Below are 27,743 nucleotides of genomic sequence, written 5' to 3'. Positions count from 1 at the left end.
CTCCTCTAATTGGGTCCAATTACACACGAAACACTGTATTACTCCATATAAGGCCTGATCAAGTAACTTGAGCTCTGGTGACGTCACAAAATATCCTAGTCGGCATACGACACGTTACGAATGTGATCACGTGCTCGAGGATTAACGAATCAAGGTCACGTGATAGGACCGACTGTCACGTGACCTCAGTTATCCCTTATATGGCACAAGGAGCTGCAATTGATCAGCTCTTAATTGGGCTGCAATCATTGACAGGCCTATAATTACCCAATTTTAAATGAACGATATCTCATTCTACAAAATGATGAGAGCGTAAACAGAATGCTTCACGGAATCAGCACAATGAAGGGAACAAGATGCTGTTGGAATTTCAATTATTCATCTTCCACCCGTAGTCCCTACTAAATTGATCCCCAACCCGAATCTAGCTGCAAATGCATAATATACATGATATAATGATTCCTCAAAATGGAGACATTTTCTCACTTTCAGATATCGCCCGAAACAGCCTTAAACTGATCTATCATATAAGTAATCAGTTCTAATATGACAGGAAAGTGTTTTGAACCGGTGAAATATGCCAAAAATTTAAATTCTGAAAATTTCCAAAACATCGTTGGGAACCAAATTTCCAAGATAAAAAGAAATTTTAACTGTCCTAATACATCAGGGAGGGCGTTTACAGCTATCATTATATCTGCAAATATCGTTTATACTTTATGTCTGCGACTTTGCATGATCTTGAAATGAATGTACTATGCCACAAACTCCTGATGAAAATATCTTGGAACAGGATTTAGGATGTGGCACGGTATCGGATAATACTTATTTCGTCGAAAAAGTGCCATATATTTTATTCAATTTACAAGACAAACAAGGTTTATAAGATATTGAATATGATTCTCTGACAGTTTTGTAATTAATTTATACAAAATATTTGTTGGGAATGAATTTTAGCTATTGATGCATATTAAATTTGGTTGAAAACTATTTAAATTACATAATTTTGTTGGAATTCCAGTCTATCAATCGCTTCCTTGTCTGAAACGCTGCCCTACCAATCATCTCATCGATAGCGGGGGTGCATGCGAAGCCGTATATTTACTACCAGGATACGTGGCCGTACTAGTATCAAAAACTATTTTCCCATCCAAAGTATTGACTGCCGCTCTCAAATATGACAATGAGATAGTTATATTTGTCCTGAATGCAGTTCCAGCTGTCGAGTCATGACCATAATGATTCGTCAACAATCAATGTTCTCATACAGTCACAAAATATCGGAATCTAGGCGGGATTCTCTGTATTTTCCAGATCCGCTTCTTGAGGTGCAGCGCCCCCTTCTTCAGTGTAGTTTGGGGCTTCGTTATCTTGCACTATCGGTGCCTGTTCCTCGCTCTTACCTCGAGAAATAGCGGCTCCGAGAGCACAGAGCAGACAGCACATCAGGATTATCATGACATACACCATGGTTATCATGAAGAAAGCAAGCCAATACACCCAAGCGTTACAATAGTTGGGGTTCGGGATTTTTCCGGCTCCTTTTAACACCCTCATTTCTTCATCCGTCTCTACTTTCTTCAGCGACCCGTACACCCACACATTTCCTGTCGTAACCGAACATCAACATTTTCAAGGTTATAATAATTGTAATATTCTTGAGTAGAAAATGCAAAACATACTTAGAGACTAAAGAGTGCCCATATCCAAATTTCAATAACTGTTTACTACGGCGTATTTACTGATTTCATTCTCCATAAATGTGATAACATTGCATGTATTTTAATAATCTGCGACTTGCCAGCGATGAAGAATCCAAACCAGACGAGAGTTAGAGGGATCTGGAGACAAGCAATACAACGCTGAGTCTTGATGTCCTCCACTCCAGCACATTGTCTCCACAAACCCAGGGAGGAGGAGATAACACCTATTATACCAACTGCTATCTGGAGGAGATAACACCTATTATACCAACTGCTATCTGGAGGAGATAACACCTATTATACCCACTGCTATCTGGAGGAGATAACACCTATTATACCCACTGCTATCTGGAGGAGATAACACCTATTATAGCAACTGATATCTGGAGGAGATAACACCTATTATACCAACTGCTATCTGGAGGAGATAACACCTATTATAGCAACTGATATCTGGAGGAGATAACACCTATTATACCAACTGCTATCTGGAGGAGATAACACCTATTATACCAACTGCTATCTGGAGGAGATAACACCTATTATACCCACTGCTATCTGGAGGAGATAACACCTATTATACCCACTGCTATCTGGAGGAGATAACACCTATTATAGCAACTGATATCTGGAGGAGATAACACCTATTATACCCACTGCTATCTGGAGGAGATAACACCTATTATAGCAACTGATATCTGGAGGAGATAACACCTATTATACCCACTGCTATCTGGAGGAGATAACACCTATTATACCCACTGCTATCTGGAGGAGATAACACCTATTATACCCACTGCTATCTGGAGGAGATAACACCTATTATACCAACTGCTATCTGGAGGAGATAACACCTATTATACCAACTGCTATCTGGAGGAGATGTGATAATATCGCAATGTAGTGTAGTATGATAAACAGCCCAAACAGGTACATTATACAGTACAGGTAAAAACAGATAATTTATGTTAGCAGTGATGTGCAGGGGATACATTTTAGGAGGGCGATTATCAGGGTTGAAGTACCAAAATTTTGATTTTGTATCATGTAAACTACCCTTTATCGCAACTAAGAGAATTAATGCATTTTCAGGTTAATTATTAGAAGCCCTGAATAAAAATGGAAATCCAACAGCTAGATGGATGATAGTTATCAGATATAATATGCTGCCGGCTGGAAACGGTCTCCTAGTGGCTGGTCAACTGGTAAGGTATGTAGTATAGATTGTTGTATAGTTGTATCTTGGTTCGTACTGCGAAAAGACTCATAATTACAACATCGCCAGCTGTTACGATGCGTGGTCCTCGGATAAATTTTTGAAGTACGTCTTACAGGTTATCAATAACAAGAATTGCGCCCGTTGTTTCGTTTTGGCGGACGCTAGATTTCCATTTCACATTTACTATAAATTTAAGTATAAGCTCCAATCAGCTCACTTCAATCTTCATGATAATAATATTGATAAATTATGCATCAAATACGGGAAACACTTGAAATTCAGTTCAATTGCCGTAGAACTTAACTTGTATCTGTAATTCAAGAAATTATCAGCAAAGGTAAACTATACTCGTGTACACATCAATACACTACGCGTGCCACGTACAAATTGGGCGTATTACCTAATAGTAATATTATACATTACATGCATCATATCGATGGTGCACTTTTTGCTTTTTCAGCAAGGGGCTTAAGCCTATTGAGGACGAAATTCATGTTCTAACTGACTGTTTACTCTACTCCTCAGTTAGAGAAAAATTTAACTTCCATCCCAAAAATATTACTGACCTAGCCGGTTTGCTATCCGATAAAACACTAGACCCTACAAAATTTACTGCCACAGCAAGAGCAATCCATTCAATTCTCTCTGTGAACGAAAATTTTACAGCCTACTATAAGAGCCCAGATTTCCACTCAAATACTGGCCAATGCATAATGCTATAGGACCTCAAAAATAGTATTATATTAAACATTTCTATTTTATCCCTACACATCTGTAAATAACTAGAATTGTGTAACCTTAAATTATTTCAGAATCATAACTATTGTGAATTCAATAAAATAATTATCACTTTTGTATCCTTGTATCCTTGTATCCTTGTATCCTATACATTAAAACACAGTCGCGCCGCGCATTCATAAATCACAGGCTATCTATACATCACATCTCCGCAAGCAATCCTCGCGCGCGCCCAACTTTTTCGTTGCATGGTAACGAACGGAAGGAAGGAAGGAAGGACACACGACATATTTAAACCCACCTATCTCGTTCTCCAAAATCCACGTTTTTCTGCAAAAACCTCCATTCGTAACCTTTCACTATTGCCTTTTTTCAAAAGGGTGAAAAGGAAAAAATCTTTAGCGAAAACGTGTCAAATAGAAAGCAAGTTGCTTAGAGACAGTAAATCTTGATAAGTCTCGTTGAGACATTATAGCATGAGCTACTGATGTATTTCAAAATTATGACCCTAATTTATTGTAAATTCCCCCATACTTTGCAACTTAGTACCCTCGACAAAGCTACTTTCTGCTCAGTGGGTTGGTTAGTGTAATTTGCTCGTCAAAATTAACAGGTCACTCAATAAATAATGGAAATGGAATGTCATTGTCACTAACCAGGACTATGCTTTAACAAACGAAACCTGAACCTATTCTATAAACCACGGTCAATCGTCACAAGTTGCCGCAATTACCTGCCGTCCTTATCAATAACAAGATAAACAAAAGAACAAAAGCTCACTCTAATCGCCTACTCCAGTATAAATATTACCTCACAACCCCCCTCATCATCAGTTCACAGCAACTTCCAGTTCAGTAACACTACTACTATGAGGACCTCACTTCTTCTAGCTCTCACCATCACCCTCGCTGCTAGCGAATCTCTGGTGGAAGAGTATTTCAAAGCGATGGAGAAGTATCACGGAACCACACAAGGACTCATGTCTGCTGGAGATGGAACGACAGAACGAGAGAGATTCCTCAACTTCAAGCAGTACAAAGCAGAGATAGACCATATTAACGGAGACGACAGTATCCCGTACAGTGCGGAGGTGAACATGTTCAGCACCCTGACTGAAGCAGAAAGGAGGCAGTACACCGGTCTTAACATATCCGAGTATGCGGAGGAAGAGACAGATATGCACCTCTCTACTGAACCAATCCTTCCAACTAGCTCTCAACCCACATATGTTGACTGGGTGTCGAGGGGAGCGAACCCTCCGATGAAGGATCAGAGAGGTTGTGGAAGTTGTTGGGCATTTGGTACCGTTTCTGCCATCGAGAGTACCTATTATCTGACTACTGGAGATCGGATTTCTTTTGCCGAGCAAGAACTTTTGGACTGCACATACGAGAGAGAAGGGAGGGATGGATGCAAAGGAGGATGGTTGAGCCAACCTATTGACTACGTCAAACAGGCCCGACGTTTAGCCAACAGCAGAGATAAAGTTTACAAAGAAAGAGACGGCTCCTGCTCCTACTCCAGAGTTGCCAACTCCCTGACCAAAGCCAGAGTTACCGGTTACCAAACATACAGGGGAGACTCAGGTTTACTCTCTGGTGTCACCAAGGGGATCGTCTCCGCTGCTATCTACGTCGGCAGTACCTTCCACGTGTACAAAAACGGCATCTACCAGGACGTCTCAGGATGTTGGGGTAAACAACCAAACCACGCAGTCTCAGTGGTAGGATACGGAAATACAGGAGGTAATAACTACTGGAGAGTGAGGAACAGTTGGGGTACCCAGTGGGGAGATGAAGGCTACATCAGGATCTCTAGAGACGTCTCCAGCAACTGTGGGATCTCTGACTACGTCTACCGGCCGGTAATGCAGTGCACCGGGAATTGTAACCCTCCAAAGTTCAACAAACAGGAACAGGAACAGTTCAACGACAACTCCGGATCAGAGTGCAAGAATCTGAGCAGGGATGTGTACTGTGGGAAGTTCACTAGGTACTGTAAGAAGGGGAGCAAGTATCACCGCTTCATGACTAAGAACTGTAAGAAAACTTGTAGTCTCTGTGAGGATAGTAATAGTGGGAAATGTCCTACGGGCACTGTGAGGTGCTCTGATGGGATCTGTAAACATGAACATATGTGCCAATTTCACGGGGTTTAAGAAGTTGTCGTAGTCTTCTCTCAGGAAGCTGTTTTGTTAGTGTAACTGTGTTTATGATAATACGTGTGTTTATTATTTTTATCGTTTTTTTTCTCCAGAGTTTCCCCCGTTTGCCAAATTGATATGGAGGATCTTTTATTGTGTTTGTTGATGTTTTACTTACATGTATTGTTATACAGTGATATAAATTTGTAAGCCATTTAATAATTATTAACATAAACTTGTGTCAGTATTGTCAACGTGTTAAGTTCAAACCAACAAAATTACTTCAATAGCAATAGAAATGAATGTAACAAAATGGATAAGTAATACAATATCGAATTAGATATGTCATATGACTATTTTGCTCTCGGTCCCCATTAAAATGTCCACTGACTGGACTTACCAAGTAGATGGGTATCATACTATTAACAGGACAGTCGTCTATCTTAGCTACACCTATAATAACAGCTAGGAAAGGTACCAGAAGTGCTATCACCATTAGACAAGTTCCTGTGGAGTTGTGGTTATAGTTTGTTGAGGTAAGTACAGAATCAAGTAAAGTTTTGTGGAGATTTGACATTTGCCGGGTACTGTCTATGATACTGACTATCTGGATCAATTGACAATTGATTCGATCAAACAATCCGATTGTTCAGCAATTTGGGCGTGTTTTATAAAAACAATTCGTAACCAATAAAATGCATTACCACAAGCGGTGACCGACGTTATTGTTGCCATGGTGATGAAGTATTTAATCCATCCGTCTGAGTTATGACGGGCTTCCCTGGCCTGAAATAAAAACTATATTTACTCGGCGATATCATATCATCATATTCCAGTTGGGAATTTTGGGAAAGTAAAAGAGTCATCTTGTTAAAAAGACGTTGCGTAGATGTCTTAGAAGAACTTTTGCATTGGTGTGCACTGTGCAGTCATAGGTCCCATTTCAATAAAAGCTCTACAATTTCAACCTGTTCCCAGAATCCCTTCTTGGGACCCTGTTCATCCGTCATGTTTACTAAATACTGTTACTAAATTTAGTGCTGAATTTCTGCCACTGTGATTCTTCATGCGCAGGAAATCTCCTCTTCGTTCAACTTATAGTTAATAAAGCAGTTTTGGACAAAGTTACTTTTCGATCAATGAACCATTACTACAAACTCAAGCAACAAGAGATAGCTAGAAGCAAATTACAGAAAAGTCTCCAGTAAAATTATGATGTGTACTCTAAGGTGGCAGATGCTGAGTGAGTCATGATATGAGCGTTTCATTATTATCTCCTCTTTTGGTGTTTCTAACACTTACGAGCTTAGTTGTAGTGAACGGTGGATTTTGACGTATTGAACGCACGTTCCAGTCATTTTGTAGTGAACGTTATTGAACGTTTTTAGTGAACGTCAGTGATTATCAAAAACAAAAAATTATGAAAATAAACTTTTTGAAATCTTAATTTCCCCAACTGATAATTATTAATTTTCCCAAAATGAAGCAATCCTATTTCTGTGCACAAAAGATTAAGATTAAAAGGGTAATATTATTATCAATAAGTTATAAGGTACACGTACTCAAGTTCGACACGCACTCTATAGTTCGACACGTACTGTAGTTCGACAAACCCTAAGGTTCGACTCTGTCGAACCAAAGCGCGCTACCTCAACCTGGACTCAAGTTCGACAGTCGACACGTACTAAAGTTCGACAAGAGAACTTCGACTGTCGAACTAGAGTTTTGAAATCTCCGGTCTCAAGCAACGATCCTTTACGAGCTTGTAATCTATTCGTTTGCTTTCCACTTGTCTCATGCTGTTCAATTATGTGTGAATGTAATCTCTATAATGCATATTCCATATCTATGAACATTTAATTGTCCTCTACTCATAAGTTAATTGTTAGTTAGCAGAACTGTAGACTTAGCGGAGAGATAAAAGACTAACGTAGTAACTCGTACTCCGTTTTATAGATCTAGATTGTAGAGTACGCTATATTGTATATAAATATCAACCACATACCATACTTTTTATTATCACAAACGACTAGTAACCGAGTACCGGTCTAGAGATTTGGCTGCTGAATCGAAAATAGTCGGATATCAATCTATTTCCTGTTAGCTAGAGACCAGAACTGAGTGGCAAACAGGAGAATTAAAACTATACTGAAAGGTTCTGGAATTTCTAACCGCTCATGGTTGCTAGATGTCAGAAAATTTGTTTATCTGCCATTGAACCCTGTGATCCTATGAATAGGGCCCAGCAATAGCCATTGGATCACAAGCATAAACTATTTGTCGAACTAGAGTACGCTACCTGGACTCTAGTTCGACAGGTACCGAAGTACGGCAGGGGCGATATCTGGCGAAATTAATTTGTCGAACTATAGTGCGTGTCGAACTAGAGTACGTGAATCCTACTGAACACCAGTAGTAATTTATCCATAACGTTCAGAACGTGAGATGAGTTTTAGTGAACGTATGTACAGAATATTTTTAGTGAACGTTCCGTACGTGCATTACAACTAAGCAGTTACGAGACTTGTAAGTGTTAAACACAAGAAAATAACACAAGAAAAGAACAATTAATGTCCTTTATTTATGTCTGAAGATGCTTATTTTAGAGCAGCCCTCTGCCCTCTCGTTCACCTGGTAGCGGTAGTCTGGCTCACAGAGAAATTGTCATATGACCTGGGTGCTGACTGCTGGGAGAAGTTTTTACTTTCAGTTCTGAAACTAAAAAACGTCACCCAGACGTTGTGGTACACTGTCAGTAGTGCGGAAGCTGGAGCCAATTAGGTAAAATTCCCAACGTCTATTATTATGGTTTTGCTTCTCGAGAAGAAATGGGTGAAATGCGCGTAAATTCTTAAGAATTGTCTTAACAAGATACTTACAGTGAAACTCTACTCAGCAATCAGCATTAACTCAGAAGTTTCATTAAAACAACCGCTTTCGTCTTTGTTATGACGAGTATATCCGACTCTCAAAACTGAGCACTAACTTACAGGATTTCTTAAAATATGGAAATAACGATCCGCACCTTTGTTACCAACTCGTGTAGTAAGGCCCTTACGGTAAAATATTTTGCTAATTTTAAATGTGCAGTGCCAGTAACACTCACATTGTAGGCCATAATATGTAAGCCATACCCAATCGCATATTATCCCCGTAACACTTAGGCCTAGGGCAGCAAAGAAATTTTTTGCTATGATGTTAAGATATTTGATGAGATATGAAAATAAAAGCATATGCTGGAAGGAAGATAATTATAATATTGACATGTTAACCTCAAAATATTTCAATATCAACAATCCAAATTCTTTACATATTTCAGTTTCTGTCAAAACGATACACAAATAACCAAAACAAAGAGCCCACCGGATCAACAATTTTTAATTTTTAACTTCATAATTTTGCGGTTTTTCTTCAAAAATTACACAGCAAAAGTTGGTGCTATAAAAATTAAGGCATATAAAATAAGTTCACATTCAACCCGTCTAACTACAGTCAAACCCCGATGAAAAAAACCCCAAACACGGACGAAGGCAAATTTCCGGTAGGTAAGTCTCCCAATCTTATCGTCCTCATCTTCACTGACTTTTGCCTCTAAGCAGGACTGTTTTGCCTCTACGCAGGACTGTCACTACGAGCTGCAGTAAGTGGAGTGGTCTCATCTATCACCCCTTTACAGCACAACTTGATACAGCAGGCTAGGAGGCACCAGGCCATCAGACTGAACAGGCCTATAATGGTGAGGGCGGTGTTGATGGTGATGGTACAGAAGGCCACCCAGTACACCCACGGGTTGCAGTACTCGTCATTGTTTAGGAAACGTTTCCTTGTTTCCACCTCCTCCCATGCCCCGTACACCCAGATGTTGCCTGATGAGAGTTGACTGGAATTATTGGTTAAACTTGGACTGAAATTAATTAGAAGGTCTAACACGGAAATGTAGAAATTTCTAAAATTGAAATATCTAAAAAATTTACCAGCGATAAAAAATCCAACGGCTGAGAGGCTCAAGAGAATTCTGAGCCAGAGCTTGATATTGGGAAAATCGCATTGTTCGCAGCCCATCTCAAGCACCAACCAGCCAATATACAGCCCTCCGGTTGCTATCTGTGGAGCCCAAAGTTATTTGTCGAATTGTCGCTTTGAAAGCGTCGTAAGATACTAAGATATATAAAGCTTTATTAAATATTTTGTCCGAACGGCAAACCAAACTTTAAGTCTGATCAACTATAGCCCTTATCGACTGATCATTACTCCGGCGTTTGAATTTTGTGAAAACCCGAAGTCCAAAGAAAGAAGAGTCCAACGAAGACGTTACTTACCAGGTAAATGGGGATCAGACAATTTATAGGACATTCGTTGAGATGGGTGATGCCAATAGCCATCATCAGAGCTACCAATGCAACCACGAACAGTTGGAAACCCACTTTAAAGGTGATAGGTGCCATGTTGTTACAGTAAGTAGCCAGATCATCAGACCCCGTCCGGGCATTTCGCGCCTGCCAAACAATTTGTTAGGTTTCACAAGAACCTGGAACCAAAGATCATAGATAAATTGAGCACTTTGTGCTGAGCTTGTTTGAACCCTCAATAATTAAGACTAAAAAATTGTTCATTTCGATTCCGTTATTTGATGGCAATACTTAATATAGCTATTAGTTACTAACCCTAGTAAAGATGCTGTCTCGCATAACGTTAAAATTGCGCAACTCAAACAAATAACAGATAAGATATATTGTTGTGCTCTCAGTCTCACTTAAATTTGATTTGCAGGCACTTCGTAAAGCTGAAAAGGTCTAATTGCCGGTCAAAACACCGTACAGGTAAACTGTATCTTGACCAATTGTGTAGAATTATTGGGGTCATTGTTGTGTCCTCCACCCACTTGGTCAGGATATGTGGCTGACAGTGACAATAGCATTTGTTGTAACCACTTACTGAAAATCACGTACCGAACAGCTGACCATAAATCCTCTTTTGGCAGCTTGCCCGACTGGATTTGTTATCCATGGAGTACAAACGGCCTTTAAGTAATTAGTAAAGTAGATTGATTTAGCCACTATTTCTTCATCAGACCTTTACAAGCCTGGACGATAGTTTAGTCAAACTCAACTGATGATCTTAGACAAAATTCGTTTCCGATGAAAGCTCTGATTATAAGATTATATGAATTTCTCAACTAACTCACCAGTCCAAATAGACTGAAGACATCTTCTACTGGACTAAACAGTAAACATTTCTCTTTCAGAAAGTGTCACTCCAGATTAATATAGTCCTAAACGTCAGCTCTTCAACCTAGGAAAGACGGAAATTAACGAACGGATAGTAATAATGCTCCGATTGTAAAAATGTACCTCAACCAACTCATGAGTTACTGTTAGTGTCCGTATTTTCTAGAATAACGAGCTGGCATTTAGACTTCTTGGTAATCCAGTCAACAGTAGACAAAAGACACAATCTCTCACAAAAAGGCTGACACTTGAAAACAGAGCTGGGTTTATTTTAAATGAATGCCCTGCTTCTCCTAGATCAAACTAGGCTTTAGAATTAGAAGCAGACAAGGTTATGTCTTGTAGCGCGATGCACTACTGGGTCGCGCCGCGCATCAAATAATTCTTCTCGCAACCAGATCGGCAAATAATTCTTCTCGCAACCAGATCGGCGAGATGCGAAGGATTGACATCGTGAATCAAGGTTATGTCGTTTTGGTAAGTAGTTATGAGACCATATGAAATGGCTTAGCGGCCAAAATCCTGTACCGGAAAATATATTTATATCGGGCCGTTTCCGGTCTAGCAGTCAAAACCAAAGACCGGTCGATATCTAATACTGCACTGTAAGTGTATAGCTGACCAGAGGTCGGAGAAGACCATAGTGGTACGTCATCAGATGAAATGTTTTGTCACTGTTTTGCATCATCGAATAAAGGCCTTGCTTCTTGGCCCTTCAGTTTTGCCGATTGTACTTTAGCTGAAATCAATAATGATATACATCTAATTACAGTATAAGCCAATTATACTATATAACCGTACAAACAATGTAAGTGTAGGTTAACATCATATTTAGATGACTGAGTTTGATGTTGCATAACATTTTGTTGGTAATGCTCCGTTTACCAGCATAATCATCTCCTTTGCTCGCATTAACTCCCCTTTAACCAGCCTTTAACAAGCCTTAAACGTGAATTATCGCCTGCCCAGTCCAAGCTAATCCTGCTGAAGAAGAATGAACCTTTATATAAGCATATGTGTAATGTACCACCCCACGTGTCGTGCACTCCTTAAACTGGAGACAAAGGATCCACCGTATGTTTTGTGTGAAGAATTGATCACGTGTTGGTCAGGTGGTAGGCACACAATAGCCCAGTACATCTGTATAGCAGTGACGCTGCTATGACACTAGCCAATCAAAAGCATGCTCCCTACTGGTCTGCTAGTACCTTGCCTTAACGAGTTATGTTCGCGCGTCTCTACTTTTTAATTTGACGAGTTTCGATCTGGTTTCATTTAGAGGCGTGGTGCGAGTTAGTGTCAAACTAAGAAACTATATAAACAGGTGGTGTAAGCTCCTCACATCAGTTGCTCGCTAATTATTACAGAGTTTGTACGAGCTGTTGGATAAGGCACCTGGATTGATATCGGCTTTGTTTTGCAGCGATTGTGAGAGGCTGGTCGTGTTCGGTTACTATTCGTTTTGTTGTTGAATTGTGCAATCTTCAAAATCATGGTTTCTGCGTAATTTGACTGATCGTTCTGTTGTTTCCTATTATGAGTAATAATGAGGCAATCTTTTTCCGAACGATATTATTTGCCCTGATTTGCTCGAGTCTTGCGGGCATCTTTACCAACGAATGGGCGGTTCGTTTGAAGAGGGGAGCTGACCCTGATGCCGTGGCGGAGCTCCACAACTTTGAGAATCTCGGCCAGGTAACAATAACGTGGTCACTTTGTCATCTTGTTGTCATAGTAACTGGCTGGTTATTTTGACAGCCGTACACTTTGTATTTAAGTGAGGTATATCTTTATTGAAAGGTACCACTATGTAGAAATACAAACCGTCCCCTAACTTTAAGTACATACGACGTTTCCTGTAGTAATAGTATTCCCGCGATAATCGGCCCGAGGTTCAAATTAATGTACTCGGATGTTTTTTCGAATGTACATTATACATTTGTGGTGATCATGGTTTCACTTATTCAGAAATGTATGATCGCGAAATATGATGTACTGTCGCTAAATTCTGCGTTTTATACTCGATAAGTGAAAGTGAAACGAATCGAAAAGTTTTCAGAAGTTCTCAAATCTAAAAAATATCCAATGTTACCTATAACAATATATATAATAATTAAGGAGTGTAATTTACCTCTGAACATTTTATCTCTCGACTTCCACCTTACATTACCCAACGGTAAACTTCGCCAGCCTGATCCTATCACAACTCAAATCCAAGCCCCAAAACTCAAAAGCCAAAAAAACTATTAAGGGTCAAATGTCAAATTAAATTCCTTTTCGGCCTTCTTAATTGTGTACATGATGATGGATGGTTAGGAGGGTAGGTTACACACAATATGGTTGCATTGTTTTCATGCTGCACGTCATATGTCCATGCTATGTAGTATACACTATACATGTACGGGAAATATGTTTTAATAAGTTTGAGAGTCATGGCATGTGCAGTCTTAAGATTAGATTGTATTTAATTTCGACCCCACGTCCCCCATGTAAAATTATACACAAGTCTTCTGTGTGTTGTTTCTTCTGACGAGGATTCTTGTTCACGTAGCATGTTTTGCCAGTGTTTTAAATTTATAAATGTGAACTTAAAAAATATTCTTCAACAGGGTTGATAGTGGCTCCATATATCAACAGGGTTGATAGTGGCTCCATATATCTTTTTCCTCAATCCACGTACTGCATCTCGGCTTGTTTCACACAACCTCATGGGGTGTTGTGCTGTTAGATGTACAGTGTACAAGTGTGTATAGTGTACAGTAAAGACTAACAAATAATAAATAAAAATAGAATTCCCGGAGTTCTTTTGTTTTATGGAGGTTGCAGACACGGATCTGAATCGTAGGAAATATTTGGAGGGAATTTGTTTTCTAATATCCTGTTTAACACAGAGTTGTGTAATGTATATGTCCCTTAGTTTAATAATTATAAAGCCAGCACAAAAAAACATACTTTAAGTTTAACAGGACATTTCTTTCCGGCAAACTATGTTAAATATAATATAGTTAATGTAAGTAATTACCACGTTCTTTCTTCTCAATACAATGTTTTTTCTTCTCACTACAATGTTTTTTCTTCTCACTACAATGTTTTTTCTTCTCACTACAATGTTTTTTCTTCTCACTACAATGTTTTTTCTTCTCACTACAATGGTGCAGCCTGTCATTAAAACTTTCGTAATAGAGGGGAGTATTATATAAAGCAAAGTACGCAACTTTCAGGTGTAAACTAGTTAACCAGTACCACTGTTATACCCAGTAAACCAGTAACCAGCATGTTATTCCGCCTAGTTAGTGGAGCAGAGAATTCAAATTATAATTCAGAGGTACCTGACTTGGGTCTAGCTCGTGTCAGCAGCTGGAAGAGTGTGAAATTAGCCATAGTTATGTCTGGGGCGGATTATTGCACAATTTTTAGGATAGGAGGGTGGCTATGGGGATTGGTGTTTTGCAGAAAGAATGGAAAAGAATGGAAATGATTTCACACGATTCTGATATTTAGATTGGCAGTTTATTAAACAATGAAAACTGGAAAAATAAAAAGCACACATAAAATTGTCCACGTAGCAAAGCTCAATGTTGTTGCTTTGTTGGTACAGCAGGTGTGTGATAGATTATTGTCTTCAAGTCAATATCTGAAGTCAATATCTGTGTTGAAGAAATATCTGTGTACTGTGTAGAAGTCAATTATAGCTGTGTTGAAGTTATTAAAATTAAAATATTAAAATGTTTACTTTTGAGCAGGCCCTCTTGTTGATCTGGTGGTCTGACTCACAAAGGGTTTGGAAAAAATTTTCATAAGACCCGAGCCCTGGGAGAAGTTGTGAATTTTCATCAATTGGGCACCCTGAAATTGGGGTACACTGTAACTTGTGTGGGAGCCAGATCCAATTCATATTATGTGAAATTCCTCACGTTCTTCATTTTGCTCTCGAGGAGAACTGGAAGAAAAACGTGTCAATTCTTAAGAAGTCACGTACACTTTTCAGTGACACTCTATACAGGCTGCAGGCTATACGACTATTTACTCAGAAGTTGTATTGAAACAACCTTTGTTATGACGGACCCTGTTCGAGAAGGCCCTAACGTCACGATGTTCGGTTCATTAACAAGAATTTCGCCGCGGTTAAACCACGCACGATCAATTTTCTCTACCATGTACTTATACCATTATGGCATTAATTCTTTTGAGTGAAAAGTGTGACTGGAAAAAAGTGCACCATATTTACATACTATGTTTTTTATAAATAACCAGTGGGATTCGTGCATGGTTAATGGTAAAATTTGACGATTTATTTGACCAATGCAGCGCCTTGCATCAACAATAAATGAATCCAGAAAATTGCGGAAAATAACTTTGCGAAGGAGGAATTTCACTGTAATTAATTAACACATGGCTAGCGTCGCGCGCAGCATAACAGACGCTTCCTATACACTCAATTATAGGGGAGTGGTCTATATTACGAAGGAGCAGACTTTTGTCGTCATCGCAGGTCCATCGGGCCACCTCATATATCTAAACCCGATTACTTATTCCCTACGATCTTTTTGCCTTCGGCAAGAGTAGGGAAAAAATCACCGCCTTGAAGTAAACATATGTGTGAAGTAAATGTCTGTAAGTGTATTGAAAAAATTATCATAACATGAGATGACTGTAGTTTTCAGTTCACTACTCTCACATTTTGATTGTTGCTATGTAGAGGAAACGTTCCTTTGAAAAGGAGGAGTGCTTCTGTGGAGTTTTGTGAGATTACGGTCGAGTTATTTAATCACGTATTTGTAATCATAGCCCAATATCATTACATCTTTCAGCTCATTGTTGGCTGGCAAACTATTAATGCAGCGATCGTTGTGAAGAAATCATCCGTCAAGTATTGCTCCATTCTTCATTGTCCGATCTTAGGAGACTATTGTGATGAGAAGTAATGATGCCCGTGTAGCAGGCTGGTCATTAAGATCATTGCATTGTGATGGAGGTTGTGACTCAATATCGGGCTCTTTTCTTTGTTGGTCTTAAGAATCTGAAATATTTGACCAACAGATTGTAACTGTAATGAGATATAGGCCCTTTCCTTTTCGCAACCCAAAACAAACACTTGGAGAATAGAATTTAAAGATCATATATCACTAATGTCATATGTTCACAATTTAATTTGGTTAAGATATTGATCATGGGGTCAATCTTATTAAAATTAATTCACGTGGCATTTGATAGCAAATATATTTGATAGACGTACATGTATCTATGAGAAAATATGGCGACAAGATCATCAGGTCATGATTAAATCACTCAACCCTCGCATTCATATGGTTAACTTGCGACATATTTGACGTACTTCATTTTATTAGCATGTCACCGGTCACGTGATCAAAACAGTTTAATTGCGCCCATGTCATGCGGAGTGATTCGGAAGAAGCGTCCAGAAAAAATGCCATGCCAACGTTTCTTCTGAAACAATCTCGACATTCAAATGTAGATGGTAGAGTGATTTAACACACTCAGATAGGTTTGATCGAAAAAGTAGTACGTGTGCTTTATTACTAGTACTACACGTAGTGCCTAAACAATAGAAATCCTGCTCATTGTATTGAACATGGAGGATATTGTATTCCGTGTACTATGTACACTGTTCTCTGTAAATTAACTACATATTGTGTAATTCTGAGCAGTACCGCTGGAAACAAATCTCTATAACTTTGATGAGGGGGGGGGGGGAAGGAGGTCATAAATAGAAGCAAATAAAAAGTATACGGGTAAACCGCCCCTAAAATGTCACCCACCCCTAAAACGCCACTCTTGATTGATTGGATCCCATCTTCTTAGAAAGTATATTACCTAATCATTTGTAACTCCTAAACATAAAAAAATATCATTCAGACCCTGCCACATCCTGAAATTGAATCTAAATGATGCCATAAGGGCATTTTTTCACTTTGTACGAATTTTTTACTTTTGAAAAAAAGCGCACAATTTTATAACTCTGGAATTCATTAATATTAACTCGGTTTTGGTCTAGGATAGTGATATTTACATATTTTAGCAACTTTGTACATATGACTGGAGATATGGAAAGTTATACATTACTCAATATTACTACCCTCCCCTAAAATGTCACCTGGCCGCCCCCTAAAATGTAATTTTATCAGATTCTGGCTTTGAGACTACAAGCACCATAAAATGGAGGTACCAGCCTATTAAACATCATATTTAGCATCTAATGGTAATATTGGAAAGCTTTGGCAGCTCAAGGAATTAGTTTTATTTTATTAATCGCAATAAACATCCCCTAAAATGTCTAATTATCCCCCCTAAAATGTCATTTTAACCTGATCAAATTACTCAGGCTTTTCCTAAGATGCAATGCATACTCACATTTCATTAATAGTTGATGTTAATAATTAACAAGTGCCAAAACAAGAGCTATTATCGCACACCATGCGAACAAAATACAAATTTGACATTTTAGGGGAGAAAAAATGACATTTTAGGGGGCATATCATAGGTTTACCATAAACTAGTAAGTACCAAAAACCGTAGTTTTTGACATTCAATTTTGCTAAAAGCAGTCAAATCTAGTCTATAGAGAAGGTCAGATCGATTACTGGGTTGGCTTAGTTAACTACAGGTCACTACAATTGCCAAAATGCAGGATGATGTTAAAAATCCCAAAAAATGCAATTAAAACATGCAATTTGCACTAGGTTAAAATCACATTGAATCCATTTCTTTTGTGCAAATTGTTAGTTTATAACTAGATAATCTAACTACAGGTGTAAATTTTGTTGACTGAGTTACTGTTTTGCCGTAAGTTCTGGGTATTCAAAAAAAAGTCCCCAAAATGTCACAAAAAGTAAATTGACTAAATTCCACCATTTTTTTTCAACAGAGAGAGAAATTCTGGTCGACACCTCTCAGAAATAGGTTATATTTGTCCCAGAAGTGATTAAAATTAATAATTGAGCTACATTCTGAGTGCTACACAACCTGTTTTAGCTGACGTTTTAGGGGTGGTGCACGTGACATTTTAGGGGCTGATTACGGTTTTGAGGTACTTCCTTTAGTGAGTGAATGTTTTCAAGTAGCTTAATGTTTTAATAAGACAAAACAAATAGTACTAGTGACAAAAGATAAATCAGGCCTCCTGTACATTTTGTAATTATCACACATATAGAGTTGACATTTTAGGGGTGGTGTTTTAAAAGTGACTCCATTTCAACGTCAAAAAAATTGTACCTGATTTTATTTTCAAATCTCCAAATCTTCCTGGCAGGCTAGAAAAAGGTTTAAATATTATTCCTAGACACTTCAGAACCCTGTAAATTTAGCCCTAACTCGGCAATCTGGGCCCAAAAAACAGGTGACGTTTTAGGGACGGTTTACCCGTAACGATGAAAATGGTAGTAGTATTAGTGGTTTTCTTAGGACTTCCATATTGACTCAATTTTAATCTGTTGAGGGATTAAATTGCGATCTTCCGATGTCTTTGAGTTTGATGTTACTTCATGAAAAACGTTTGACCCTCACCATAGTTATGAGCATGTCTTTCTTATCTCATCGTATACAACGATATACCAAGCTGAAATAAATAAATTTTATAGAAGTTAGAACAAATAACGGCAGATCACTAATGGTGCAAAAACGTGCGGTATTAAGGTATAATATTATAATAGTATACTATTATTAGGTCAATGGTGGTATTATGCACACTTCTATAACCATTCTACCACACTTTCATTTTGTCTCTTCTACTGCAACCATATCAAGTATTAACATTAAAGCATTAAGATTATTACAACATTTCCTTTATTTCAGCTGCACAAGAGACACTTCGACAATCTTTACCACTTCCGACACAAAGAACTAAAAAAGAGGCACTCCAGACTCAGACGTGATGTTACTAATCAGCTGAATCTACATGAGATGATCGAGAGCAGCGAGCAGGATGAGGTCCTACAGCTTGATAAGCGAGGAAATCGAATCAGGTGATCATGTAATTATTGCTTTATTGTATAATTATAATATAACTAGAAGGCCCGAGGGAGGGAGTTGGTAGTATTCTTTGATAGTTAGTTTTTATCGTATCAAAAAATATCCATTCCGACCGAAGATACAGCCCATTTCAATGTAAAACTAAAACACTTTAAACACAACTTTATAACACAAAACCGATCAAAATGTCGCTCGCAAATCTTTGCATGTGCACGTGCGCGTTCCAACACCGTTACTATGCAACCTTTTGCCTTTTACCTAATTTGCACGTGGGCGGTCGTACAGACAGAGATAATCTTTCGAATTATATTATAGACTAGAAAGCCCGTGGTCACAGGGAGGAAGCTAACAGTATTCTTTGGTAGTCAGTTTTTATAGCATCAACAAATATCCATCACAACCGAAGATACAGCCAATTAAAATATAGCTCGCACTGAACACCACGTAATAACAAAAAACTGATCAAAATGCCCCTCTCAAATCCTTGCACGTGCAAGTGCACTTTTAACACCGTTACCATGGTTACTTTACAACTTCTTATTTCTCAGCAAATTTGTACGTGGGCGGTCGTACATTACATTCTACAGACAGACAAACATAATCTTTCGAATTATAAGTAACGATTATTCAGGGGACGGGTTTAAAAATGTAAATTCCTTTACGAACCTTATTGTAAGATTGTAGAAGTTTATCAGATTCAATGTCAATCATGATTGTAGGTTAGCCTTTAATGGTAAATTTGTGATTTTTTAAATCATTCCATCGACAGTAAGCACGAGCTGTACAATGACCCTATATGGGCGAATGAGTGGTTTTTAAACTCTGAAGACGCAGGACCGTTTGAGAGGTACGAGTACAATATCAACATCCAGCCAGCCTGGGACAAGGGCTACAACGGTAGCGGGGTGGTGGTTTGTGTCATTGACGATGGTCTCGAGAAAAATCACGCAGATTTGGCTGACAACTACGACCCCTTAGCAAGCTACGACATGCAGGATGACGATGAAGACCCTTCGCCTCGGTACGCCAGTAACGAACCCAACAGGCACGGTACACGGTGTGCGGGGGAGATTGCTGCGGCTAGGAACAATAGCGTGTGCGGGGTTGGGGTGGCCTTTGATTCCAAAATTGGAGGCATCAGGATCCTAGACGGCCCGGTTACCCGTATCATGGAGAGCAAGGCTCTCGGATTCAATGTTGATTACATTGACATTTTCTCAGCTTCCTGGGGACCTCCTGATAACGGAAAGTCCATGGACGGACCAAAAGGGATCACATCCGAGGTTCTGGAAGCGGCTATGAAAAATGGAAGAGGAGGAAAAGGGACCATCTACGTGTGGGCCGGAGGTAACGGAGGGAAGAATGATGATTGCAACGCTGATGGTTATCAGACGATGAGATGGAGTGTAAGCATCAGCGCTGTGGGACTCAATGGAGACACGCCCTACTACGCTGAACCATGTGCCTCTGCTCTAGCCTCTACATTTAGTAGCGGCTTTGTGCACAGTATCGCTACAACTGATATCCATGGAGAGTGCACTAAAAAACACTCCGGAACCAGCGCAGCCGCTCCAATAGCCGCTGGGATTTTAGCGTTAGTTCTGCAGGCGAACCCTGATCTACATTGGAGAGATGTTCAGCATGTGGTAGTCAGAGCAGCTGTGCCTGACAAGCTGTTTCATCACGAGGGGTGGGTTAGAAACGCTGCTAACCGTGCAACCCACACCAACTTCGGGTATGGTATCATAGACACAGATAGGGCGATCAATATTGCTAAGAACTGGACTAACGTGGGACCAGATCACAGATGTCAGTCTCCAAAACTAACATACAACCGAGCGATAACAGCTCATGAGGGTATTACTATAGAGATACCCTTCGACGGATGCCATGACACTAACAACGAGGTAAAATCCATGGAACATGTCTACTTGCAGATCACCATGAAAACACCGAGGAGAGGTGACATGTCAATCGACATGATATCACCTTCAGGAACTGAGATGAGACTCATCAGCACCAGGCAGTATGATAGTGATGTTGTCGGATTCGTTGACTGGAGACTTATGACTGTGTTCCTCTTCGGTGAAAATCCCGATGGTAAGTAAATGAAGAACGTGATTAGGTTATAAATAAACTCACTAGATTTAGTATTTCACCATGAAAGATCCTTCTGAAACTACTATAGAAACAACGACTCTTAAATTTGTAATCTTTGATTTTAACGAATGTTAATTTAAATCACAGGTATTTGGACCGTGCATATCAAGAACCACGGCAAATACATCGCAGAACTTGAAAACATGTTCCTTGACGTGTTCGGTACGGAAAACGCTCCGCATGAGCCGAGTATTCCTGTCTTCAGTTCTGATGATTCCTCGGTAGGTTGACCTGCACTTTAACTTAAGAATTATAATTACTGAACACGGCCGGCCTCTGACTCCGCCATCTTAATATATAATATATAACATCTGCAAACATTTAAGCCTTAGCTCCCCAGGCAGAGTTTTAAGTGCATCATAGCATAAGCACCATGACGTAGATAGTCATTAGTCACTAGATTAGTGTAACTATAACTAATAATCTATGTACTATGTAGTTCTATATCCCAGAACAAGACTAATTCGAAATGTAATAAGTCAAACTCAGACATTAAGATGTACAATGTATAGTAGGGCTCACAAGCATGTATTAAGATGTACACACGCATGTATTGAGATGTACATTGTACACTGTATATCTTAGTTCTTAGTCCTTCTTAGTTCTTTTCATGCGTACCAACCCTCTTAGTCTTAGTGATAATCTATTAAATACTATATCTTATATCATATTGTCACTTGCTGATATCTGGATATTATCCGGTTGTAAGAGACAAGGACAAGTGAAACAAGGAAGTTAGGAGTAAGGGCAAATTTTCGGCGTCAACGCCATCTTCAGGCTCAAATTATTTGTTATATAGTAGTGTTGAAAGTATTAGAAAGTATTTAATACTTTCAACACTACTATATAACAAATAATTTGAGCCTGAAGATGGCGTTGACGCCGAAAATTTGCCCTTACTCCTAACTTCCTTGTTTCACTTGTCCTTGTCTCTTCCAACCGGATAATATCCAGATATCAGTATTTCAATCATGAGACTAATAAACAGCGAACTACTCCGTTATTTGATATTGTCACTTGGTTCCTGTAACTATATCTAATGTCATAATCAGTAATGTAACTAGGTATTTAATAGTAATACATAGCCAAACCTAAAGTAATTATAACCATAGTCTTTAAGTTTATCACACTTTTTCCAGGTTTGTGATTCTCTCTGCAATATGGCAGAACACGCTTACTACGACTCCGCTAATCGCTGCGCCAAGTGCATGGATGTAGTCAAGGTGAGCTCCGAATGAATTTGTTCGACACAAATTATTAACTTTTGTTATTTATTGATACATGTTTTGTATCCCAATATCAGAGATATTGGCGCGCTTCGCGCGCGAAAAGTGGCATGCAACGTATGTCAAGTTATTTATATGAAGCTACACTCTTCCGCAAGTAGGGCCACTGGCCACTGGCCAGGCCGAAAGTCTGTTTATTTGTTATTTAGAGCAAGTGGTGAGGGGACATGAAATTATGAAAAGCGATGAAAAGCAAACATAAACTAGGACTCAAAATCTAATAGTAATAGTATGTAGGTCACTAGGGTGGCACGATTAAGATAGCTCTGATAAACGGAAAATCATCAGAATATAAAAAGAAATTTTTGAAGCGAAGCTTTTCTGCTGTCTCCTTGACTTAAATTTCGTGGTTTTGACTGAATTTTTGACCAGTGACCAATCACTATCAGTGAGGATAGTGAGAGTGACACAAGTCGCAATCAAGGTGCTGGAAGCTGTATATCCGGAGAAAACTTTGATGGAATGGAAATTTTGAAAATATCCTACCGGTAGGACATTTTAAAAATTCAGCCTTCCGCGACCCAAATTTCACTGTTTTGACTGAATTTGTCTTGAATGACCATGATCTAGCAAGGTCCCGGTCACTGAGAATGGCACAAGACACAATTGAGGCACTGAAAGTTCTATCACCAAAGAAAGCTTTGATAAACGGAAAATAATCAGAATATAAGAAGAGATTTTTGAATATGTCGGACATTTTAAAATTTCAGCCTTCGCTGTTTAGACTGAATTTTTCTTACCTAGCTTGCTAGTCTATTACTCGCTCCTTTCACGTTGCACGTATAATGACTAATAATGAGAGAGGCTCGAAAAGAGCGCCACGCATTGGGACTGACGTGCCTGCAGATAAAATTTTTCTTGAATGACCATCTAGCAATTAGCAGTAGCAAAGTCATTATAAATTGAAATTCTTAATGCTTACCATAAATAATTTGACGGCGGCGCCAGGCGCTCAGCCTGCCATTCCGCCAAATTTCGATATATGTTTCTGAACATTTATAATTATATAGCCTGGGGTCCCCCAAAATTATCACGATCACGAATACCTTTTTGTCCATTCAAGCTGGATAAGATATGATTTCGTGAGCTGAGCTACAATCTGTTCAAAGAATTGACAATTGCCAATTGCCATTGTCAATCAATTCATCATCCGAGAAATACAATTTTTACGAATGATACATTGTAGGTTTACAACCTACCAGGACGCGCGCCGCGCCGAGTTGGACTCGTCGACGGTAATATATGGAACAGATATTTTACGAGTATCACCCGTTAAATGATTCAGTGATCATGTAACCATTTGTTTCATGATACTTCAATTTGGCACATTCATAACAAATAGTTATTTGTGTTACTGTTATACTTATAAGTATTTATAACAGTAACACAGTGAAATTAACAAAAGTGGTTAAAAAGGACGCGCGCAGGTAAACTGATTTTTTATCATACTGATAGTGATAACAACTTGCTTGCTGAGACCTGTCCCACAGTTCTTCAAGTTCACATGATGAAACATTATTTGGACGGATAGCATCCGTAAACAGTAAAACGCATGACATATATCTAGAATTTTTATAGACCAAATATTTTAATCATCCTTTGAATCGACCTTTCAGTTAACTGATGAAGACACAAACTTATATTTTTGTTTTCAGGTTGATCTCAAACGTCGAAGTGACGAGTTAAAGAAAAGAAACCATGGCTTACCTACTTAACGTAAATCGTTCTTCCTGTTTTTCCTTCTTCCAGACCCCATGTCTCTTTTAGCAGTAGCACTAAGTGTAGTTTTGGCAAAATATTTGTAAAAATTGTAGATTAAGACGTAAGTAATGTATATCATCTCGTAACGTAGGTCTTTCTAAAAATCAAAAGATTGTCCGTTTCATTAGGAGAGGAATTTTTAAAAGGTTTTAATATCTAAAGATTTTTAGTGTATAAATCTTAAATTATTTGATGATTTTACTTTTAGGAATTCAAATTGGACATTAGAAGTATATTGTTGAGATGACTAATAAGTAATAAAACGATCAGTATATGATTTTGAACGCAATCTTATTTGAGTAAAGTAATTTCGATAATTTGACATTGTTTTAGTGACACAATTTAAATTCTTTAATTACAAACCCGTTCGCGAAGTTGATTAACTTTAAGTGTATTCAAATCTGTTTCACTTTGTAAAACTATAAAAACTTTTTATGCCTAAACCGTGGGCAATCATGATCAGAAATGTATTATAATAAATCTAGAAAATCTAGAAAAATTAAAACTACCCTGAATGTGAAACAAGTTTAAGTTCAACTAAAAATTAGTGTAAATTAGTTTGAGCTTGATTTTATCACAAAATGTAATATTACTTTTAAAACTCGGATACTGTTCACTGTTGATCATGTGGATAGCATTAGGAATTATGATAATTAAAGTAATAGGATGAACATAAAGTAAATGTAAAGTTTTGATCGCTTTCTAATTCTACAGGATCGTCATTTGGAGTTAATAAAATCTTTTCAAAAATGCCCCACTCATCTGTCATCTTGTTCTTTCGCTGATTCTTTAGATGAGTGAGCAAAAACCAGAATCTTCCTAAATTTTTTATTAATATTATATTTATACATATATTCTTATACAAACCTTCTTATACTTTTGCTACGGAATTAGAATCATAAAGATTCTGCAGTCAAATAATTAGCAACAAAATATAAAGCTCGAAAGGAAAGTTCATAACAAATCGAAAACAAGCTGTAAATAATCAGTCATTTTATTCTCACGCCATCGCCTTCTTTCCATTATCAATTTCATTAAGTCAGATTGTACTGAAGATCATAGTTCATATAACAAATGTTTCTGAAATGACCACTAGTCCGCCAACCCGGCTATACTTTCAGTTCATCATGTGCCGGTGGAGGCGGCTGCTCTGTTTTCACTTCATTAGGTTTCTTCTGGTTACCAAGGTTACTGCACATCTGGAAGTTAATAGTAACCCCTCCACATGTAAACTCTTGTTGGGGTACTCTGCTCGGTTTCTTGTCGTTAGGATCTGTTGGGTCTAGCTCTTTGTAGTTAGCCAAGAAATGCTTTCGTATCGACGACCTTTCTCTTCTGCGGGGAAATATTTTCTTTAGTTTAGAGTTTGTTTGAATGGGAAAGTATTTATAATTGGTCTATGACATAAAAGGTTTACATATATTTTCCTGCTATAGATTCCCCGCCTTATCCAAGATCAATATTTGCACGGCATATTCACGTTGAATCGCCACGAATTTAAAAGGATTTTACAGTTGCAAGTCAAACTAAGGCTGTGGCGAACAAACCAGACTCCGCGTACATATTTTATTGTCGGACTAAACTGGAAAACTGCTATACTACTGTTTATTTTGGCGACTTGTCACCTCTAATGAATGGTTCTGGCCCAGATATTGAACCAAAATCGGCTACCACTCTATTACTATATATTATTTCTTAATTGCTGCGTACGAATATGATGGAGTCAGACTATATCAAAACGACCCATTATTACTGAAACAACTTAAATAAAATTAGAGTCGTCTCAGCTTTAAGGGGTCGTTCACATATTACGTAATCAATATTTTAACAATTTTTACCCCCTCCCCCCCCCTCCGTAATCAACCGTAATCAAGACCCAACCCCGAAATATTACGTAATCATGGCCTTAACCCCCCCCCCCCCCCCTTCACCTTTTCCCTACTTTTCATAAACGAATAGATGTTAGGCGGAATGAAAGGCTGAGCGCCGCCCAGTAAAAATCATTACGACTACGTTATGATATCCGGCCAAGCACCTTCTAAACTACTTACTATTTTAGCCGGATATTCGATCAATTTCTAAATTGTATCACTATCAGAGTAAAATTGATTATTATTATTCTAGAGGGCAAAAAAGAAAATGTTGATTTATACGAAATCAACGACCAAACCCCCCCCCCCCCCCCCCCGTAATCAACCGTAAGCAGCCCCCCCCCCCCCTCGGCTGATTACGTAATATGTGAACGACCCCTTAAAAGAAGGTAAACATCCAGAAAGAAGATCATGACAAAAAACTTACAAGTTCTGACACATCATGATAAAGAGTAGTAAACACAATAAAACAAAGATGATGACAGGAAGGATGATGCTCGCTGGAGAGTATCCGGGGTTCTCCCATAGCGTGCAGCTAACATCACCATTATCCTCCTCTTTCTCAAAATACTTGAATTTATCGAAATCAATTATAGAATCTTTGCCTTGGAATTCTTCTGTGTTGCAGTGTGATACATTCAATTTGCCTATCGCCTGATCTGCTGCTAATAGAGTGTCTACACATTTGTCGTTCAGAAGGAATAGCTTGCAATACTTTATTACTTCCTCTGTAGCCATTTTCTAGGGGATTTGGTTATCAATCATTTATTTAATTTAATCTAGTTAAACGTTATTATATATACAGCAGGAATCCGTCCATTTTGCATTTCCAACTCTAAAGTGGTGTCAAGAGACAACAATATTTATTTATTTTGAGATTTTGACACCACTTGTTGGTCCTAAAGTTCTTATTGTTGGTCCTAAAGTTCTTATTCCGTGGCCAATATTATTTCTTCACACTGCTCGAAAGGCTATAAAACCATTCGACTCAGGCAAAGATTCTTTGAAAGAATATTCGATGGTTTATCTTTCACGGTTTTCGCGGAAAGTCGTGTTAAAGTTTATGTCGCGGTGTCAGTAAAATAGCAAAAGATATACATCGTCTCGCTTTATAAATAGCAAGATATGAGGCGTAACGAATACATTTATTCAGGCATGGAAGCAGTAGCAGCAAAATGACTGACAAATTAAGAGAACAGAGGAAAAGTCGGGTGGTATCCCAGAAGGTTGGTGCTGCAGTCGCCCGACCTTTTCACACGAAATTGAGGTACTTAGAGTTAGATTACTATACACTTGGATAGACAAAGGGCGGTCTTCTCTAACTCGAACTAATCGAATTCCTCTTCAATTGTACCCAGTGGTGATACGACGCTTTAATTACCCGAGGGATTGTTTGGTGAAAATCTGAAATTTAGTCTAGTGGATGTGAAAGTACAGCCTTAAAAACTGAGCTCAAGAACAGAATCTGCGGATACCCCCGGCTAATCGGATACGCTTTGTATACTGAAGGGAATTGTATTTGTATTGGATTTAGACTCACAACACGAGAAGGAGTAACGGCCATTAAACTTAATCATCAATAACAAGGAGCTTGACCTTAGAGATCTGCAACACAATAACTTTCGGTAAGATACTCAAAGAAAAA

The 27,743-nt window shown here is 38.5% G+C and overlaps 4 protein-coding genes across 5 annotated transcripts in view; 1 reads left to right on the top strand and 3 right to left on the bottom strand.

The window, feature by feature from the left end:
- LOC134815866 (uncharacterized) overlaps positions 1 to 21,991 on the bottom strand; it is a 33,454-nt gene extending 11,463 nt beyond the window's left edge. The window contains exon 1 of the mRNA XM_063824457.1: positions 21,958 to 21,991. The gene's annotated coding sequence lies outside the window, so the exon portion shown is untranslated. The remainder of the gene's footprint in view (positions 1 to 21,957) is intronic.
- LOC134815868 (uncharacterized) lies at positions 1,099 to 6,967 on the bottom strand. Its single transcript, XM_063824461.1, has 4 exons — positions 6,772 to 6,967; positions 6,508 to 6,589; positions 6,204 to 6,310; positions 1,099 to 1,946 (listed from the first exon to the last, which is right to left on the bottom strand). The coding sequence occupies exons 1-4, from the start codon at positions 6,811 to 6,813 to the stop codon at positions 1,728 to 1,730; spliced, it is 450 nt and encodes a 149-aa protein (XP_063680531.1). The 5' UTR covers positions 6,814 to 6,967; the 3' UTR covers positions 1,099 to 1,727.
- On the top strand, positions 1,805 to 24,621 carry LOC134815864 (furin-like protease kpc-1). 2 transcript variants are annotated; one of them, XM_063824454.1, is made up of 7 exons: positions 1,805 to 2,633; positions 2,796 to 2,913; positions 18,844 to 19,013; positions 19,790 to 21,120; positions 21,268 to 21,401; positions 22,320 to 22,403; positions 24,122 to 24,621. In XM_063824454.1, exons 3-7 carry the CDS (start codon positions 18,952 to 18,954, stop codon positions 24,179 to 24,181), a joined length of 1,671 nt encoding a protein of 556 aa, XP_063680524.1. In that variant the 5' UTR covers positions 1,805 to 2,633; positions 2,796 to 2,913; positions 18,844 to 18,951; the 3' UTR covers positions 24,182 to 24,621. The 2 variants fall into 2 exon arrangements, with proteins under 2 accessions (XP_063680524.1, XP_063680521.1); XM_063824451.1 differs by lacking the exons at positions 1,805 to 2,633; positions 2,796 to 2,913 and adding an exon at positions 12,205 to 12,726.
- Positions 9,036 to 10,553, bottom strand: LOC134815653 (uncharacterized). The gene is made up of 4 exons (XM_063824207.1): positions 10,468 to 10,553; positions 10,123 to 10,299; positions 9,778 to 9,907; positions 9,036 to 9,669 (listed from the first exon to the last, which is right to left on the bottom strand). The coding sequence occupies exons 1-4, from the start codon at positions 10,489 to 10,491 to the stop codon at positions 9,416 to 9,418; spliced, it is 585 nt and encodes a 194-aa protein (XP_063680277.1). The 5' UTR covers positions 10,492 to 10,553; the 3' UTR covers positions 9,036 to 9,415.
- Positions 24,622 to 27,743: the final 3,122 nt, after the last annotated feature.

This window comes from Bolinopsis microptera, chromosome 5 (genome assembly GCF_026151205.1).
Source record: "Bolinopsis microptera isolate Bmic1 chromosome 5, MBARI_Bmic_1.0, whole genome shotgun sequence".
In the NCBI taxonomy this organism is placed as follows: domain Eukaryota; kingdom Metazoa; phylum Ctenophora; class Tentaculata; order Lobata; family Bolinopsidae; genus Bolinopsis; species Bolinopsis microptera.
This window is presented reverse-complemented; position numbering and strand designations above follow the sequence as displayed.

What these genes read in the sequence shown, in the direction of transcription:
- LOC134815864 (XM_063824451.1), top strand. Translation starts at nt 12,568, where the DNA reads ATGAGTAATAATGAGGCAATCTTTTTCCGAACGATATTATTTGCCCTG. An exon ending in ACTTTGAGAATCTCGGCCAG is followed by an intron (nt 12,727 to 18,843) that starts GTAACAATAACG and finishes CCTTTATTTCAG; the next exon opens with CTGCACAAGAGACACTTCGA. An exon ending in AAGCGAGGAAATCGAATCAG is followed by an intron (nt 19,014 to 19,789) that starts GTGATCATGTAA and finishes TTCCATCGACAG; the next exon opens with TAAGCACGAGCTGTACAATG.
- LOC134815868 (XM_063824461.1), bottom strand. Translation starts at nt 6,813, where the DNA reads ATGACGGATGAACAGGGTCCCAAGAAGGGATTCTGGGAACAG. An exon ending in AACGTCGGTCACCGCTTGTG is followed by an intron (nt 6,311 to 6,507) that starts GTAATGCATTTT and finishes ACAACTCCACAG; the next exon opens with GAACTTGTCTAATGGTGATA. An exon ending in GTATGATACCCATCTACTTG is followed by an intron (nt 1,947 to 6,203) that starts GTAAGTCCAGTC and finishes TATCTCCTCCAG; the next exon opens with ATAGCAGTTGGTATAATAGG.
- LOC134815653 (XM_063824207.1), bottom strand. Translation starts at nt 10,491, where the DNA reads ATGCGAGACAGCATCTTTACTAGG. An exon ending in GAGACAGCATCTTTACTAGG is followed by an intron (nt 10,300 to 10,467) that starts GTTAGTAACTAA and finishes ATTGTTTGGCAG; the next exon opens with GCGCGAAATGCCCGGACGGG. An exon ending in GTCTGATCCCCATTTACCTG is followed by an intron (nt 9,908 to 10,122) that starts GTAAGTAACGTC and finishes TGGGCTCCACAG; the next exon opens with ATAGCAACCGGAGGGCTGTA.